This window comes from Epinephelus lanceolatus, chromosome 5, assembly GCF_041903045.1.
Source record: "Epinephelus lanceolatus isolate andai-2023 chromosome 5, ASM4190304v1, whole genome shotgun sequence".
Lineage (NCBI taxonomy): Eukaryota > Metazoa > Chordata > Actinopteri > Perciformes > Serranidae > Epinephelus > Epinephelus lanceolatus.
In genome coordinates, this window is record NC_135738.1 from 6,802,980 (window position 1) to 6,818,218 (window position 15,239).

Consider the following 15,239-nt stretch of genomic DNA (forward strand, 5'->3'; position numbering starts at 1 on the left):
AAATATATTTTACCCTGTTAATAATGTCAGAATAAAACCAACAGCCCTAAGAAAGAAAAATAAAAAATATATACTATGCTCTCTGCCATTTTCATTGTTGAAAACTCACTGGGCCCAGTTTTAGAAACAATAGAGTATTAAATATCTGGCAAAACCAGTGCCTCATAGAGAAACAATGGGAGTATTTCCCAGACTTCACGCTATAAACCAGACCGGGCTGTTTCCAAATAACACGACCCCATCTCTCTCATCAGGTCACAGAACACTAAACTGTGTGCCAAACATTTCACAGAGGAGTGTATTGTCATATCTCTGACGGGTCTGAAGAAGGGCAGTGTATATGTGTCATTTTACTGCTGTAGATGTTTCAGGTTTTACCTCCTTTATACTTAATCTACAACAATGCATCATATTCTATAAGATCATCATATGATTGGAGCGTGGCTGCCCTGTGAGAACCAGATATCTCTAAAAAAAAGTCAGGAAACAATTTTCAGCTTTGTGAAGATGCATTTTCCAGCTGATCTAAAAAGGTTTTTACAGAGTTTGTTGAGTTTAAGAAGGAGGAGAATTTTCTCAGCGCATGAAGAAACACTTCATCTTTCAGTTTATCACAAAAATTCAACATCAACACATGTGGAGATACATGGTTTTCACTGGACAGGAAGGGGATGAAAAGCTGTCAGAGAAATGTAGTGCAGTAAAAGTACAATATTTAGTTTATTTATTTAGAGGTATTGAGTTGCAGACAATTAAAATACTAATAGTAAAGTACAAGTACCTCACATTTGTACAGTTGATGTGACAAATTGAAAAGATAAGGCAGGTGTTCTTAGGTGTTGACTTAAATAAAAGTACAAAAGTATCAGCATCAAAACCAGAGGTGGGTAGAGTAGCCAAATATTGTAATCAAGTAAGAGTACTGATACTTTAGAACAATATTACTCAAGTAAAAGTAAAAAGTAGTCATCCAAATAATTACTTGAGTAAGAGTAAAAGAGTATTTGGTGAAAAAAGTACTCAAGTATTGAGTAACTGTTGAGTAACATCTGATTTATTTGTAAAATAAGAACATGAACATAATCAATCAATCAAAAATAATAATCTGCAAGTTCATGTATTTTAAAAGACACCCCTTTAACTTAAACAAAAATAAATTAAATCTTTACAAACATAACATAAATCAAGGCACGAGAAACACAAATATATTCTGATATATACTGTACATATACAGTACAGGCCAAAAGTTTGGACACACCTTCTCATTCAATGCGTTTTCTTTATTTTCATGACTATTTACATTGTAGATTCTCACTGAAGGCATCAAAACTATGAATGAACACATGTGGAGTTATGTACTTAACAAAAAAAGGTGAAATAACTGAAAACATGTTTTATATTCTAGTTTCTTCAAAATAGCCACCCTTTGCTCTGATTACTGCTTTGCACACTCTTGGCATTCTCTCCATGAGCTTCAAGAGGTAGTCACCTGAAATGGTTTTCCAACAGTCTTGAAGGAGTTCCCAGAGGTGTTTAGCACTTGTTGGCCCCTTTGCCTTCACTCTGCGGTCCAGCTCACCCCAAACCATCTGGATTGGGTTCAGGTCCGGTGACTGTGGAGGCCAGGTCATCTGCCGCAGCACTCCATCACTCTCCTTCTTGGTCAAATAGCCCTTACACAGCCTGGAGGTGTGTTTGGGGTCATTGTCCTGTTGAAAAATAAATGATGGTCCAACTAAACGCAAACCGGATGGGATGGCATGTCGCTGCAGGATGCTGTGGTAGCCATGCTGGTTCAGTGTGCCTTCAATTTTGAATAAATCCCCAACAGTGTCACCAGCAAAACACCCCCACACCATCACACCTCCTCCTCCATGCTTCACAGTGGGAACCAGGCATGTGGAATCCATCCGTTCACCTTTTCTGCGTCTCACAAAGACACGGCGGTTGGAACCAAAGATCTCAAATTTGGACTCATCAGACCAAAGCACAGATTTCCACTGGTCTAATGTCCATTCCTTGTGTTTCTTGGCCCAAACAAATCTCTTCTGCTTGTTGCCTCTCCTTAGCAGTGGTTTCCTAGCAGCTATTTGACCATGAAGGCCTGATTCGCGCAGTCTCCTCTTAACAGTTGTTCTAGAGATGGGTCTGCTGCTAGAACTCTGTGTGGCATTCATCTGGTCTCTGATCTGAGCTGCTGTTAACTTGCCATTTCTGAGGCTGGTGACTCGGATGAACTTATCCTCAGAAGCAGAGGTGACTCTTGGTCTTCCTTTCCTGGGTCGGTCCTCATGTGTGCCAGTTTCATTGTAGCGCTTGATGGTTTTTGCGACTCCACTTGGGGACACATTTAAAGTTTTTGCAATTTTCCGGACTGACTGACCTTCATTTCTTAAAGTAATGATGGCCACTCGTTTTTCTTTAGTTAGCTGATTGGTTCTTGCCATAATATGAATTTTAACAGTTGTCCAATAGGGCTGTCGGCTGTGTATTAACCTGACTTCTGCACAACACAACTGATGGTCCCAACCCCATTGATAAAGCAAGAAATTCCACTAATTAACCCTGATAAGGCACACCTGTGAAGTGGAAACCATTTCAGGTGACTACCTCTTGAAGCTCATGGAGAGAATGCCAAGAGTGTGCAAAGCAGTAATCAGAGCAAAGGGTGGCTATTTTGAAGAAACTAGAATATAAAACATGTTTTCAGTTATTTCACCTTTTTTTTGTTAAGTACATAACTCCACATGTGTTCATTCATAGTTTTGATGCCTTCAGTGAGAATCTACAATGTAAATAGTCATGAAAATAAAGAAAACACATTGAATGAGAAGGTGTGTCCAAACTTTTGGCCTGTACTGTATATATATATATATATATGTGTAATTATGTACTCAGAGGTGGGTAGAGTAGCCAAATATTGTACTCAAGTAAGAGTATTGTTGCTTTAAAACAATATAATTCAAGTAAAAGTAAAAAGTATTTTGCATTAAAACTACTCTGAAAAGTACAATTTATCCAAGAAGTTACTCAAGTAAATGTAACTGAGTAAATGTAACTAGTTACTACCCACCTCTGATCAAAACGTAAAGCACAAAAAGTAAAAGTACTCGCTATACAGAACGGCAAGTTTCAGAATAATAACCATTACTGGATCATAATCACTGATGCATTATTGTGCTCATCACTTTAAAGGTCCAGTGTGTAGGATTCAGGGGGATATATTGGCAGAAATGGAATATAACAGAAGAAGTATGTTCACCTCTGTTATGAAACTGTTTGGGTGTTGAATGTGTGACCAGGCGGAAGACGTGCTTTCCCTCTTGTCCTACAGGGGGCGACATGGAGCAAACTGCTGCTCACCTACACCGACAAACTGAAGCCGAAGAAGACATTTAGACTTTGGAGGCAACAAACCAAAACAAAGCTCATGTTGGTGTTTTTAACTCGTCTGCATGGATGCAGTTAGCTCTACATTTAAGCCAGCCCCTGTAAAGTTTAATTCGTGTCTTTTACCGCATTAGTGAAACACTTCTGTGTGTGACTTTATGGAGACCAAAGCGCGTGCTGTGCTGAATGCGGTTCCTCCTTACGGACATGTTGTTGCCAGCGAGAAATGGAGGAACTCGTCCCTCATTCAAAGCTTAAAGGGTAATAAGAGCCTATTTTATTGTTAATGTCTGTATTATATGTTTAATTTAAAAAAAAACAACACACAAACGCCAATTTGTCAGCATGTAACGTTGGCTAACGTCTGTGCCGTTTACGTTTTACGCGGATACAACTAACGTATGCCAAACCCCATTCAAAAATATCAGTGTATAAATTTGTTTCGCAAGAATGTAGTGTAGAGTACGGCTGTACAACTCCCCTTAATCAAATACTCCCACTCTTCAATTCGGCTCACATGTCAGTAGTTTAAAATGGTTTAATAATGTAAACACAGCTTTTATAATCCATGCATACCACAGTGCATCCTGGTTAAAGACTGCGGCAAAGTGACTTTTACAGAAAAAAACGTTGCTGAGGGATGGTATTAATGCCGATATGAAAAGTGTTCAATATAACGTCAGACGAGCCCCCTATGATGTAAATACATCTTTATTAACACCATCTCTTCGTGGATTAGAGTAGCGTTTATTACGTTTTTGAATGGAGTTCTGCGTGAAAGGCAAACACACAATCTGAACACCTGAGTTTGATAAATAAGTTTAAGTAATGCATATCTTTCTGTATATCTCTTGTTTTCTGTTGCATTGTGAGCAAAATGCGTCCTGTTGCATAAGATTAAATAATGACATGCACTTGTCTTTGCTTAAAGAGTAGGAACTTCACAGCCTTGATATAAAGAAAATGCACTCATAAACAAGCCCTACTTCTGCTGCAGGTGGAGGTGTGAAAATCCTCTTTGAGAATGAGCTCGGCGTGGCAGATTTCCACCTGCCCAACAAAAGCTGCATCCTCTATGTGTCTGAGTGTGACATCATAGCAGGAAACAGCTACAAGAGGAAACTGGTTCGCTACAGAAATGTGAGTTGAACAAATGAGACAATATACAAACCAGTTCTGCTAAAAGCTTTCCTGTGTTGTTCTGCCTGACATGAACTGTGTCCCTCCTGTTTTAAAGTCCAGCAGCAGTTTCCAGGAGTTGGTGCTGGTGGAGAACACCAGACTCAGTGAGCAGTATTTCTCTGCTGTGCAGAAGTTTGTGGTGTTCGACCTCGGCTTGACTCTGCTGCCGGTCAGCGGGCAGACTGAGGCCTCGCAGCTCATCGCTCAGATTGTGAGTAACGAAGACAAAACAATAAACCTGTAATTCATGTGATGCCGTGATGCCAGTCCACGTGTGCCATGGGATTTTGTGATAACGACACATTATTATTGCAATAGTCAACTGGGCCTATACAAAAAGTTATGAATGCATTTTTATTGTATGTTGCACACACCCATTTCCTAATAAAGAGGCAAACTTTAATTTGTCTGGTTGTGCCCTCCAGTGGAACCATCCAGTAACACTCTTAGTATATAGGCAAGTGAATACTTTATATATGATGCAGCCAGTCAACTACGTGAACGTGTGGCTAAAAAGTAACAATATCTCCATCTCAAAAGGCAGAAAGCTCTTGTAGCACTACGCCTTGTTGTCTGATGCTGAGTTTTCAACCTCCAGGTTCACAGGGAGGGCAGAGAGAACCCCTTCAGGAGGAGGAGTTCGTCTCGGCTGTTGGACCCGCTGGTCCTGGCGCTGGTGCAGCATGTCCCCGGGGTCGGCAGGGTCAAAGCTATGGCCCTGCTGCAGCAATTCTCCAGCATCCAGCAGCTCTGCAACGCCGCCCCCGCCGAGATGGTGCCCATCGTGGGTCAGGCTGCAGCTCAGCAAATCCACAGCTTCTTCCACAAACCCACCACTGCCGGAACCTGACGGCTCAGCTCTGGGTCATTATTTAGATAGGAAGGTTTGGATTTAATGGTGATGCAGCAGCTCTGTGGTTCACATCATTAACTCTTCTGTACAAACTTTAAAAAAAATATTTATGCACTGTTGTCTGACTGAGATATCTCAGTCTGGACCAAAGTGGAGGACCGACAGACAGACATTGCCGTTCACAGATTTGCTCTATGGCTTTGCTGCTCAGTGTGACAAATTCTGTTTTGTTTTGTTTTGTTTTTTGCACTCTGCACTTTTGCATCCACAATAAACAAGTATCAGTCATTTGTAGCATCAGTTGTCCTTTTTTACCTCTTAAATTCTTTCCTTAGTTTATCAGTAATTACGTTTGTGCTTTAGTTTATGAGAAACCTCTCACTGTGCACCAAAAAAAAACCATGAAATTCATCAGTTTTGTTTCTGACTTTCAAAATATAGAAAACTATATATATATTTTATATGTCATTTGTTGTACAAATATACAGAAAATAAACAAGAACCTGTGAAGGACATGATTATGTATTGCACTTTTTCTAACAAGCCTTAGACATTCATTTTTATTATACAGGAGTAATTTTAGTTTTATATTTTTTTTATTTTATATACTTTTATTAATCCCCCTGAGGGGAAATTCAGTTTTTTCACTCTTGCTGTCAAGAGTATGGTACATTCTTAGTTTAAATGACTAAACACACAGTTAAAGGTATGTTTAAAATGGAGGTTTTACTACCATGACAAACATCCTTTTGCAAAATCTATTACAGTATAACAAAATTGTCAAATTACGTCAAAAGACTAAAATGAGACTAAACTAAAACTGATTTCCACTGACTAAATTTGAACTAAAACAAAACAAAACTAAAAGACTAAAATGTGACTTTAACTAAATCCAGTCTTTGGTGAGTGACTAAGACAAAAATTAAATTAAAAATTCTTGTCAAAATTAACACTGGTACAAACTCAAATTTCACACTGCTTATTTGTCAGGTTGTCCTCTCTCTCTGAGTATACAAATTGTAACAATCTGAGTTTTTGTTTTTAAGGAAAGGCCAGCAGTTTGAGAGACGTGCTTCAACTAAATCTCTGAGATTATCTGCCTCACCCAGGAGTCACATAGCAGTTAGCAGTGAGCTCATAGGTCCAGGTTGATATTCTCACACACACACACACACACACACAGGACTGAAGACATTTTACAAAATGCCATAGGCTGGCGCTAATAACGTTAGCATGTTGTACTTGCTTGGAAAACGTGTTTAGTATAAGACAGTTGTTTTGTTTGGGAATGTTGTGAGTTGTAATGGAGCCAAATTATGTACTGTTACCTTTGTTACATGTTGCTGTTGTCCCTGGCTTTATATGAGAAGAGGAAAAGATCGCTAGATGCTAGGCTAATTTATACAATGTAAAATTAAGGACCTCCAGTTTGTTCAGTAGACTTGTTCTAATAACGTTAGCATGTTGTATTGGTGGGGGAAATGTGTCCAGATAAAGACAAGTGTTTGTAAGTTCTGCGATTTATAGTGAAGCCAATTTGCATACCTGTGTTTGAAATTGTCTCTGTTAAGCCATATTTAATGTGTGTTTTCAATCAACTATATTCACCTCATTTTTCACGGTCACACGGAGGCAAAACAGAACGCAGCCAGCTTCCGTATTTTTTGTGCAACACTTCCGGTCCAACACTCTTCACCACTGTGTAAATGTCCCATGGTATTTTCTACAGTGACGTTACTGCGCGCATGGAAATGTTTACATTACTGAAAGCAATTTTAAGGACTACCTTTTAACCATTATACGAAAACATGCCATTTTGTGTCTCTCGAACAAAACTGTGCTATAAATGTCAATAAACAATACACTATAATCATTTTAGAATGTATTTTCCATGATATCTCTTGTAACATTAAAACAACGTAAAATTTTATTTATTTTGTTTTCAAAGAGTTTTAAACACCTTTTTGTATGAAGCATCATTCAAAAACTGTAAAAATGGCCTGTCACTCAATATGATTGTTCTACTTTTACTAGGTATTAAGACCCAAAAAAGTCAAACTATCATAAAAACATAAACTTGTATATAAAGCCTCAAGTGTCCTTTCATTATTCATGAATGGGTTTTATTCTTAATATATGTAAAATGTTGTAAAAAAACATCAATTTAGTTGGGTTGCCAGGTAGTCGTCAACCCTGTTACTTTTAAGAGATAATGCTCCCAAAGTTGCATCATTTCCTGGGAGTGAAATCAGCTTCCTTTTGTGAACATGCTGGTGAAAAGACAAGAAAGTGTCCTCTTCTTTTCATGATTTTTCTTATAGTTATATAATATTTGACAGAGGGGGGCGAGCTAATTGTGTCAGCCCTGTTTCCACAAAAAGACACGTTAAAAAGATATTTGTTAGAAATTTTTAATGTACATAAATAACATGATATAAGCCTCTAATGAATGCACACCATGTGGTCTCATGACCTTCACCACATAGCTAGTAATGGCTGCCAAGAACATTTTTCATCAACCCTGTTACCGTCAACCCTGTTACCATTCTAGCGTAAAAGGGTTGATGGTAACGGGGTTGACAAAAGTATGGTTTTATGGAGTACATGAAAATATACTTTCCTTACCAATAGTAGACATGATATACATGGTTTTACAAGTTTCATCGCTAGCTGAGAGGGAAATTGAAAAAATGGTGCACTTGGTAACAAGTTTTTGAAATTAGACATGGTGTTAAACTTGGTGGATTGGTACAACATGTTCCAACATGGAACCCATTAAAATTTGGAGCAGATCCAAATCTCCAGTGAGGGCCATATTGAAATTTGTGGCTATCCCAACTTGGTTTTTGAAAACCTTATACCCATACCTTACACTATGCAAAATTTCAAAAACTTGTCACCAAGTGTACAATTTTTTCAATTTCCCTCTCAGCTAGCGATGAAACCTGTAAAACCATGAATATAATGTCTACTATCGGTAAGGAAAGTATATTTTCATGTACTCGCAAAACCATACTTTTGTTAACCCTGTTACGTTACATGTTGGCAAAGGTCCTTAAAAACGTCCTTGTCAAGACTTTTGAACGTTTCTGGGAGAATTTCAAAATCGGCTCCCTCAATTTCAGCCCATATCTTGTCAAACAGGCGGTCAGCTATGAGACGTGGGTTGGTGTCCATCCCTGCTTTCTTAAAGGTCCTTGAAACCAGTTTCTGTACAAGGACCCTGACAGACAATTTCTTGTTGTCTCTCTGTGCAGATGAATCTTGTTCAGGTTCAGCAGCTGTCTCCTCAGACACTATGAGTGCAGGCGTTTGTGACACTGACTCACTGTCGCTCTGAGCCTGTTTTCTTTTCTGTGCCCAGACTAAATACAAATACAATGATAACGATTGATGATGAATAAATAGCAGCAATAAATAAATAGAAATACAATGATAACACATGATTGATGAAAGTTTATGATATCTGAGGTTGATAATCATGGTTGATGATAAAAAGAATAACAATAATGTGCATGTGTGTGTGACACAGATGACCTAAATCAGTCACCTAAATGTGACTGATGTGCAGTGAAGGGCTTTGAGATCACTTTGCCCACACTGGAGAAGAACCTGGAGATGGCATTGGGCCTCTTTGCTGGTGTCATCAGGTTACGTTTAAAAGTAGAGGCGATGTAGTTGTCAACCTTGGGTTCTTCCTGATTTGTTGAAACCAGCACCATCTGTGCACTGCCCCAGTGTTGGCAAAGGTCCTTAAAAACGCCCTTGTCAAGACTTTTGAACGTTTCTGGGAGAATTTCAAAATCTTCTCCCTCAATTTCAGCCCATGTGTTGTCAAACAGGCGGTCAGCTATGAGACGTGGGTTGGTGTCCATCCTTGCTTTCTTAAAGGTCCTTGAAACCAGCTTCTGTACAAGGACCCTGACAGACAATTTGTTGATGTTTGTCTGTGATGAATCCTGTTCAGCCGCTGTCTCCTCAGACACTACGAGTGCAGGTGTTTGTGATACTGACTCACTGTCTCTCTGAGCCTGTTCCCTTTTCCATGCCCAGACTGCTGGAGCATTGGACTCACTGATGTCCCTTTCACTCTCCAGGGAGGTGACAGTTAACATCAGGTCACACTCCAAGTCGGGGATATCCTCCAGAAAAGGGTCTCTGATGTCAATGACGTCATCACCCAATAGTTCCTGGGCAGCTTCAGTGACATTTTCCGCTCCTGATAATCCTAGAGCTGCGTATATCTCTGCTAGAAGGCTGCTCTCTGTTGGTGTCTCCATGCCTTCCATAGCCATGCTTTCCAGAGGGACAGCGGTCAGGTCTGCGCTCTCAGCAGACCTGATGTCCTCACTGGAGGCGACTGAGGCGGTGGGAGACACCACCTCCTGTGACATGCAGACAGATGAAGCCAAGTCCTGTCCCAAATCCTCAACAAACTCCAGAGGATCAGAGGTCAGGTCTGCTGTCTCAGCAGCTTTGGTCCTAGTGGAGCAGATCTTATCCCTGGGTCTTGTTCCAAAACAGCGCTCCCAGGAGCACTAGAATGCAGGCTTCATGTGTATGCAAATACTGTACAATCATAATGACTGATGATAAATAAATAAATACATAGCAGCAATAAATAAATACAAATACAATGATACTGATTGATGATGAATAAATAAATAGCAGCAATAAATAAATAAATAGAAATACAATGATAACACATAACACAGGTGCAGGTATAGTATGTGTTTCTCCTCTATACTCAGCAAACTCTCGCTGGAGGTCAAAAAAGTCTCTCAGCTCTGCTTTCAGCTTTTGTTGGGTGGGACAAACCGCTGAGCACTCAGCCTCCTCAACCTCCAACTGAGAGCATTCCTCAGCCTCCTCAGCCTCCCACCTTTGGACTGACTGCATCAGGGCTTCAGTATCATGATAAGCCCTTTCCACAATCTCTGTGAAGACTATGGCCTGTTCTTCAGAGAGAACAAATGTCTCCCCCTGCTTCTCTGTACAGCACCGCTGGGGGTAAAAAAAAACCTCTTCAGATCATCCCTCAGCGTCTCCCTGTAGGAGCCAGGGAGCACATGATTGATGATAGATAAATAAATAGCATAAATAAATAAATAAATAGAAATACAATGATAACATATGATTGATGATAGATAAATAAATAGCAGAAATAAATAAATAGAAATACAATGATAACAAATGATTGATGAAAGTTTATGATATCTGAGGTTGATAATCATGGTTGATGATGGGAGACACTGCTTTCTGTGACACGCAGTCAGATGAAGCCAAGTCTTGTCCCCAGTCTTCAACAAACTGGAGGTCCTCACTGGAGGCGACTGAGGCAGTGGGAGACACCGCTCTCTGTGACACGCTGTCAGATCAAGCCAAGTCCTGTCCCAAATCCTCAAAGTCCAGAGGATCAGAGGTCAGGTCTGCTGTCACAGCAGCCTTGGTCCTACTGGAGCAGATCTTATTCCTGGGTCTTGCTCCAAAACAGCGCTCCGAGGAGCGCTTGAATGCAGGCTTCATGTGTATGCAAATACAATCATAACGACTGATGATAAATAAATAAATAGCAGCAATAAATAAATAAATAGCAGCAATAAATACATAGAAATACAATGATAACATATGATTGATGATAAATAAATAAATAGCAGCAATAAATAAATAAATAAATAGAAATAACATGATAACATGATTGATGATAAATAAATAAATAGCAGCAATAAATAAATAGAAATACAATGATAACACATGATTGATGAAAGTTTATGACATCTGAGGTTGATAATCATGGTTGATGATAAAAAGAATAACAATAATCGGATCTTATTCTTGGGCTCCGAGGAGCGCTTCTTCCTGTGTCTGCCACGTCTGCCTGCAGATTTTTCATCTTTTCTGTCAGACGTCTGTGTACTGACAGGTGCAGGTATAACATGTGTCTCCCCTCTTCCACCTCCAACTGAGAGCATTCCTCAGCCTCCTCAGCCTCCCACCTTTGGACTGACTGCATCAGGGCTTCAGTATCATGATAAGCCCTTTCCACAATCTCTGTGAGGGCTATGGCCTGTTCTTCAGAGAGGACAAATGTCTCCCCCTGCTGCTCTGTACAGCACCGCTGAGGGTCAAAAAACCTCATCACATTATCCCTCAGTGTCTCCCTGTAGGAGCCAGTCACTGAGGGTGTACCTCCGGCCAAATTGATTTTAGCCTCTTCCTCTGCCTGCCACCTGAAGAATGCCTGCATCATCTCAGTAACAAACTGAAATGAGCAGTCCCACTCTGAGGCAGACATGTCGTTTTGTTCTGCTTAGTCTCCCACGCTGTCGGTGAAATGTTCTGGCTGTATCTCCATCATATCAGGATCCGGACGACTGTGTCTCAGCACCTGTTGGGAAAAAATAATATTTTTCAAATGTCAAAACCATTCAAATGTCAAAACATTCAGTTCTTTAAGGACATTCATACTTTATTCTTTTCTACTTTTTATGCTATTTAAAGCCTCAGTGTGTAAAAATGGTGAGTAACAGTGACACCAGCGGTCAAATTCTAGATGGCAGGGCTCACTCGCACTCACTCGCTCGCCCCTCCTGTAGGGTAAGTGACGGTGGCCTCATAGGATAAAAAGCCTTGCGCAGACAACAGAGATCCATCCACGAGTTTTTCAAGTTTTTCAGGAGTAGGCCTATCTAGCGACGAGGTGAATATTTATTTAGGAATCTAAACCATATTACGATGTTGTAGCGACCCTGCAGTAAATGTTCTGTTATAATGTCAGTGTTCTGTGAGTTAATGGCATGTTTGGGATTGAATGAGTATAGGTAGGGGGGCGGGGTGCAAGTGTGATGGGAATGAGGGCTGTGTGAGTGTGTGACGCGTGCTGGTGTGTGTATGAGCGAGCTGGAGGAGAGAGCAGCAGTGCACAGTTTGAGTTACAGCTAACATAAGTTTTTGTTTGTTGGTTGTTTTGGCGTGGTTACAACCAACAGTAACCTGTACCGTTCCGTAATAAACGGTGGTTTGCCGAATAACTGCGTCATCCTTTCCACATGTCCTGGTGGACGCTACAATATGTTATAGCTTACCAGTGACATATAGGTTATCTGTGAGATAAATGTTAGGAGTGTTTTATTTCTAATTGTTTTGGTAACACGAGCAAACATTAGCACAGTAATGCTAAAATAACACGTTTTATGTGATAGTCACGACACAGTGCGGCAAATGTAGGTTGGTACGATTATAATATATGCGTTTCCAGAGTGTTCTTCCACAGGAGTTCAAATAAAATAAGCAACGCCGATATTCACTCGCATTTTGTCCCGTCCTCACTTGTCTGATCTTTTTCTTTTATTTGGTGGCGTGGTTTCCCTCTTACGGGGCAAACATATGTGTGGTCTTCCATTTAAACTGCGACAGAATCATACAGTACAAAGCAGGTTCACGCAGAAGCGCCCCGGATTGATCTTCACCTTCTCCAGTGACGGCAAGTTCTGGGTAAACGCGAAGCGCGTATATCCCTTTCGGCCACTGTATTCAAATATGGCGATGCAAGAGGGCAGCCTCCAGCAGACCGCGCCCTGCCTGTGTATATATAGAGAAATCATTCTAAGCCTATGAGAAAGCTTCCATTTGTATGTGAATTGCATTACACATTAGTAAATATATATTTTATGAAAGCAATAGTTAATATTTGCTAATAAACAACCACGTAAATTACACATTGTAACTTTAAAGTCTGAACTACTGCTGCTACTACTGGGCGTAGGTTTGATTTTTACATTGGTAGGGACATAAAAGTGCTCCATGCCGGTGACCTGTACGTTGATGATTTTTTAATGCAATTTCACGTCATGCGAAACTGATCACTGCTTTATAATGCATATTTAGATATCTACACTAAATACAAGAATGTCTTGGTTAATGTATTCTCTAATGTTATCAGTTACATGAATATACACTACAGTGTGTAGTTATATATTTAACAGAAAGTAGTTATTGTTGCCATGGTATATCTCCAGTGGCTGCTGCTACTACCCAAACCCTGGCGCCATCAGGCCAGTAGTACTACCCCCAGTGAATCCTGTCAACCAATCACATGGCAGTATGGTACTGTCCACCAATCAAATAACAGTATACTCTGAAGGGGTGTAACTTCAGTACCAGCCTGTGGTCTGCAGTTGGGTTGGTAATAGTGATCCGAATTGATATTGATATCGGGTAAAAAACATATATTATGCATGAATCAATATTTTACTTACCCCTAGTCACAATGCTGAATCTCACTATCAACATATATCCTTCACGATTCAATCTCACCTGTGAGGCTCCTGTCTCTTCTCTATCTCCTCCTGTCTCTCTTCCATTTCCTTCTGTCTCTCTTCCTGCCTCTCCTCCATCTCCTCCAGTCTCTCTATTACTTGTCATCTGACAAAAAATATATTGATGCAAGACATGTGAACAGTGGGACAATTTGAGATGCAACAGTCATAGATTTTGATTGTTGTAGCCTGAGGAAAACATATTGTGTGTTTTACAATTGAGTAATTCATTAAACAACATCTGAATGTATATAGGCTAAACAACAGCCATAATGTCAACACAAGTTAGTCAGCTTCATCATGTTAAACATAAATAATACAACTGTGTGCAAAATGTTGCACTTACACCCAATATCTATTACATAAATATGACTGGGAGCAGTGGATCTCTATTCTCCTAAGTCTCTTCCTCACACACCATGGATGCTGAAGACTGTCACTGAAGGAGCTATTATTTATAGTGTGTACACTTTCTTTATTCAGACTGTTTCTATTATGTCATCTTACTACGAACATTAATTTGAACTGTCATCACTACATGACATCTATGATTGCTGATGGAGCATGTGAAGTGGAATTTCATGTTCTCTGGCATATAATACTGATCTTGCCAAACTTAGCTCAGCTAGTATTAGCTCGTTAGCATCTCATTATCTCACTTAGCAAAGAATTGCCAAGGATCGCCATTCAGTTAGCCTAACATCAACATGTGTTGGCAGAAAATACGATACTTTAAGCTTATTTACTTAATCAGCCGACTCACATCTGTTTTCTTCCTATTCATCCGGTTTATCAACGACTGTTGTAGGTGCTGGGCCTGCTGGCATTTCATTTTTCATCCGCGAAATCTGCACGTGTTTGTTTGTAGAATGCAAACTTGAAATGTACGCTGTGCGCGCGACATATCAGGACCATAGACAGTCACAGATCACTGGCGCACGTTCACACTCGAACGGTGACGCGCATGTGTGTGTCGTTCCCTCACAAACTGACGTGAACTGTACGGTGACACGCACCCACAAAGTCAGTGGAGAGAGCGGCGCTGGGGAGCATAGACATAATAAAGAAAACTTAAAAACTCTTTATTATATCTATGCTGGGGAGGACCACACGTTACCAAAATAACGGTAGAGCCAATCGATGAGCAATACGAGGTTAGAGGCGGGACATATGGTAGACACCAACGATTGTTAACCCTTTGTGAACCATATTGAGCGGACGCCGACCATAGACATATATACGTAGACGGCGCATGGAGTGGGTTTGCCCGCTGCTGCGATACGTCAACGCCGCCGCCATATTGGATGTGGCAAGGCTGTGCTGTAAACTAATACAAGTAAATGGACTTAATTTCATAAAACGCCGTTCTACAAAGAAATTTACGTCAGTGTCTCTCATTCATTCATTCACACACGCACTAATATACTTGGGAAACAGTTAGGAACCAAAAACAATGTATTTGATCTTTTCAGATGGATCTTCTCAGTTTGTTGGTT

At 40.2% G+C, this 15,239-nt stretch overlaps 1 protein-coding gene across 1 annotated transcript; it reads left to right on the forward strand.

Moving 5' to 3' along the window:
* The first annotated feature begins 3,383 nt into the window (after positions 1 to 3,383).
* Positions 3,384 to 5,713, forward strand: LOC117262632 (Fanconi anemia core complex-associated protein 24-like). The gene is made up of 4 exons (XM_033635680.2): positions 3,384 to 3,651; positions 4,388 to 4,530; positions 4,628 to 4,783; positions 5,171 to 5,713. The coding sequence occupies exons 1-4, from the start codon at positions 3,549 to 3,551 to the stop codon at positions 5,420 to 5,422; spliced, it is 654 nt and encodes a 217-aa protein (XP_033491571.1). The 5' UTR covers positions 3,384 to 3,548; the 3' UTR covers positions 5,423 to 5,713.
* Positions 5,714 to 15,239: the final 9,526 nt, after the last annotated feature.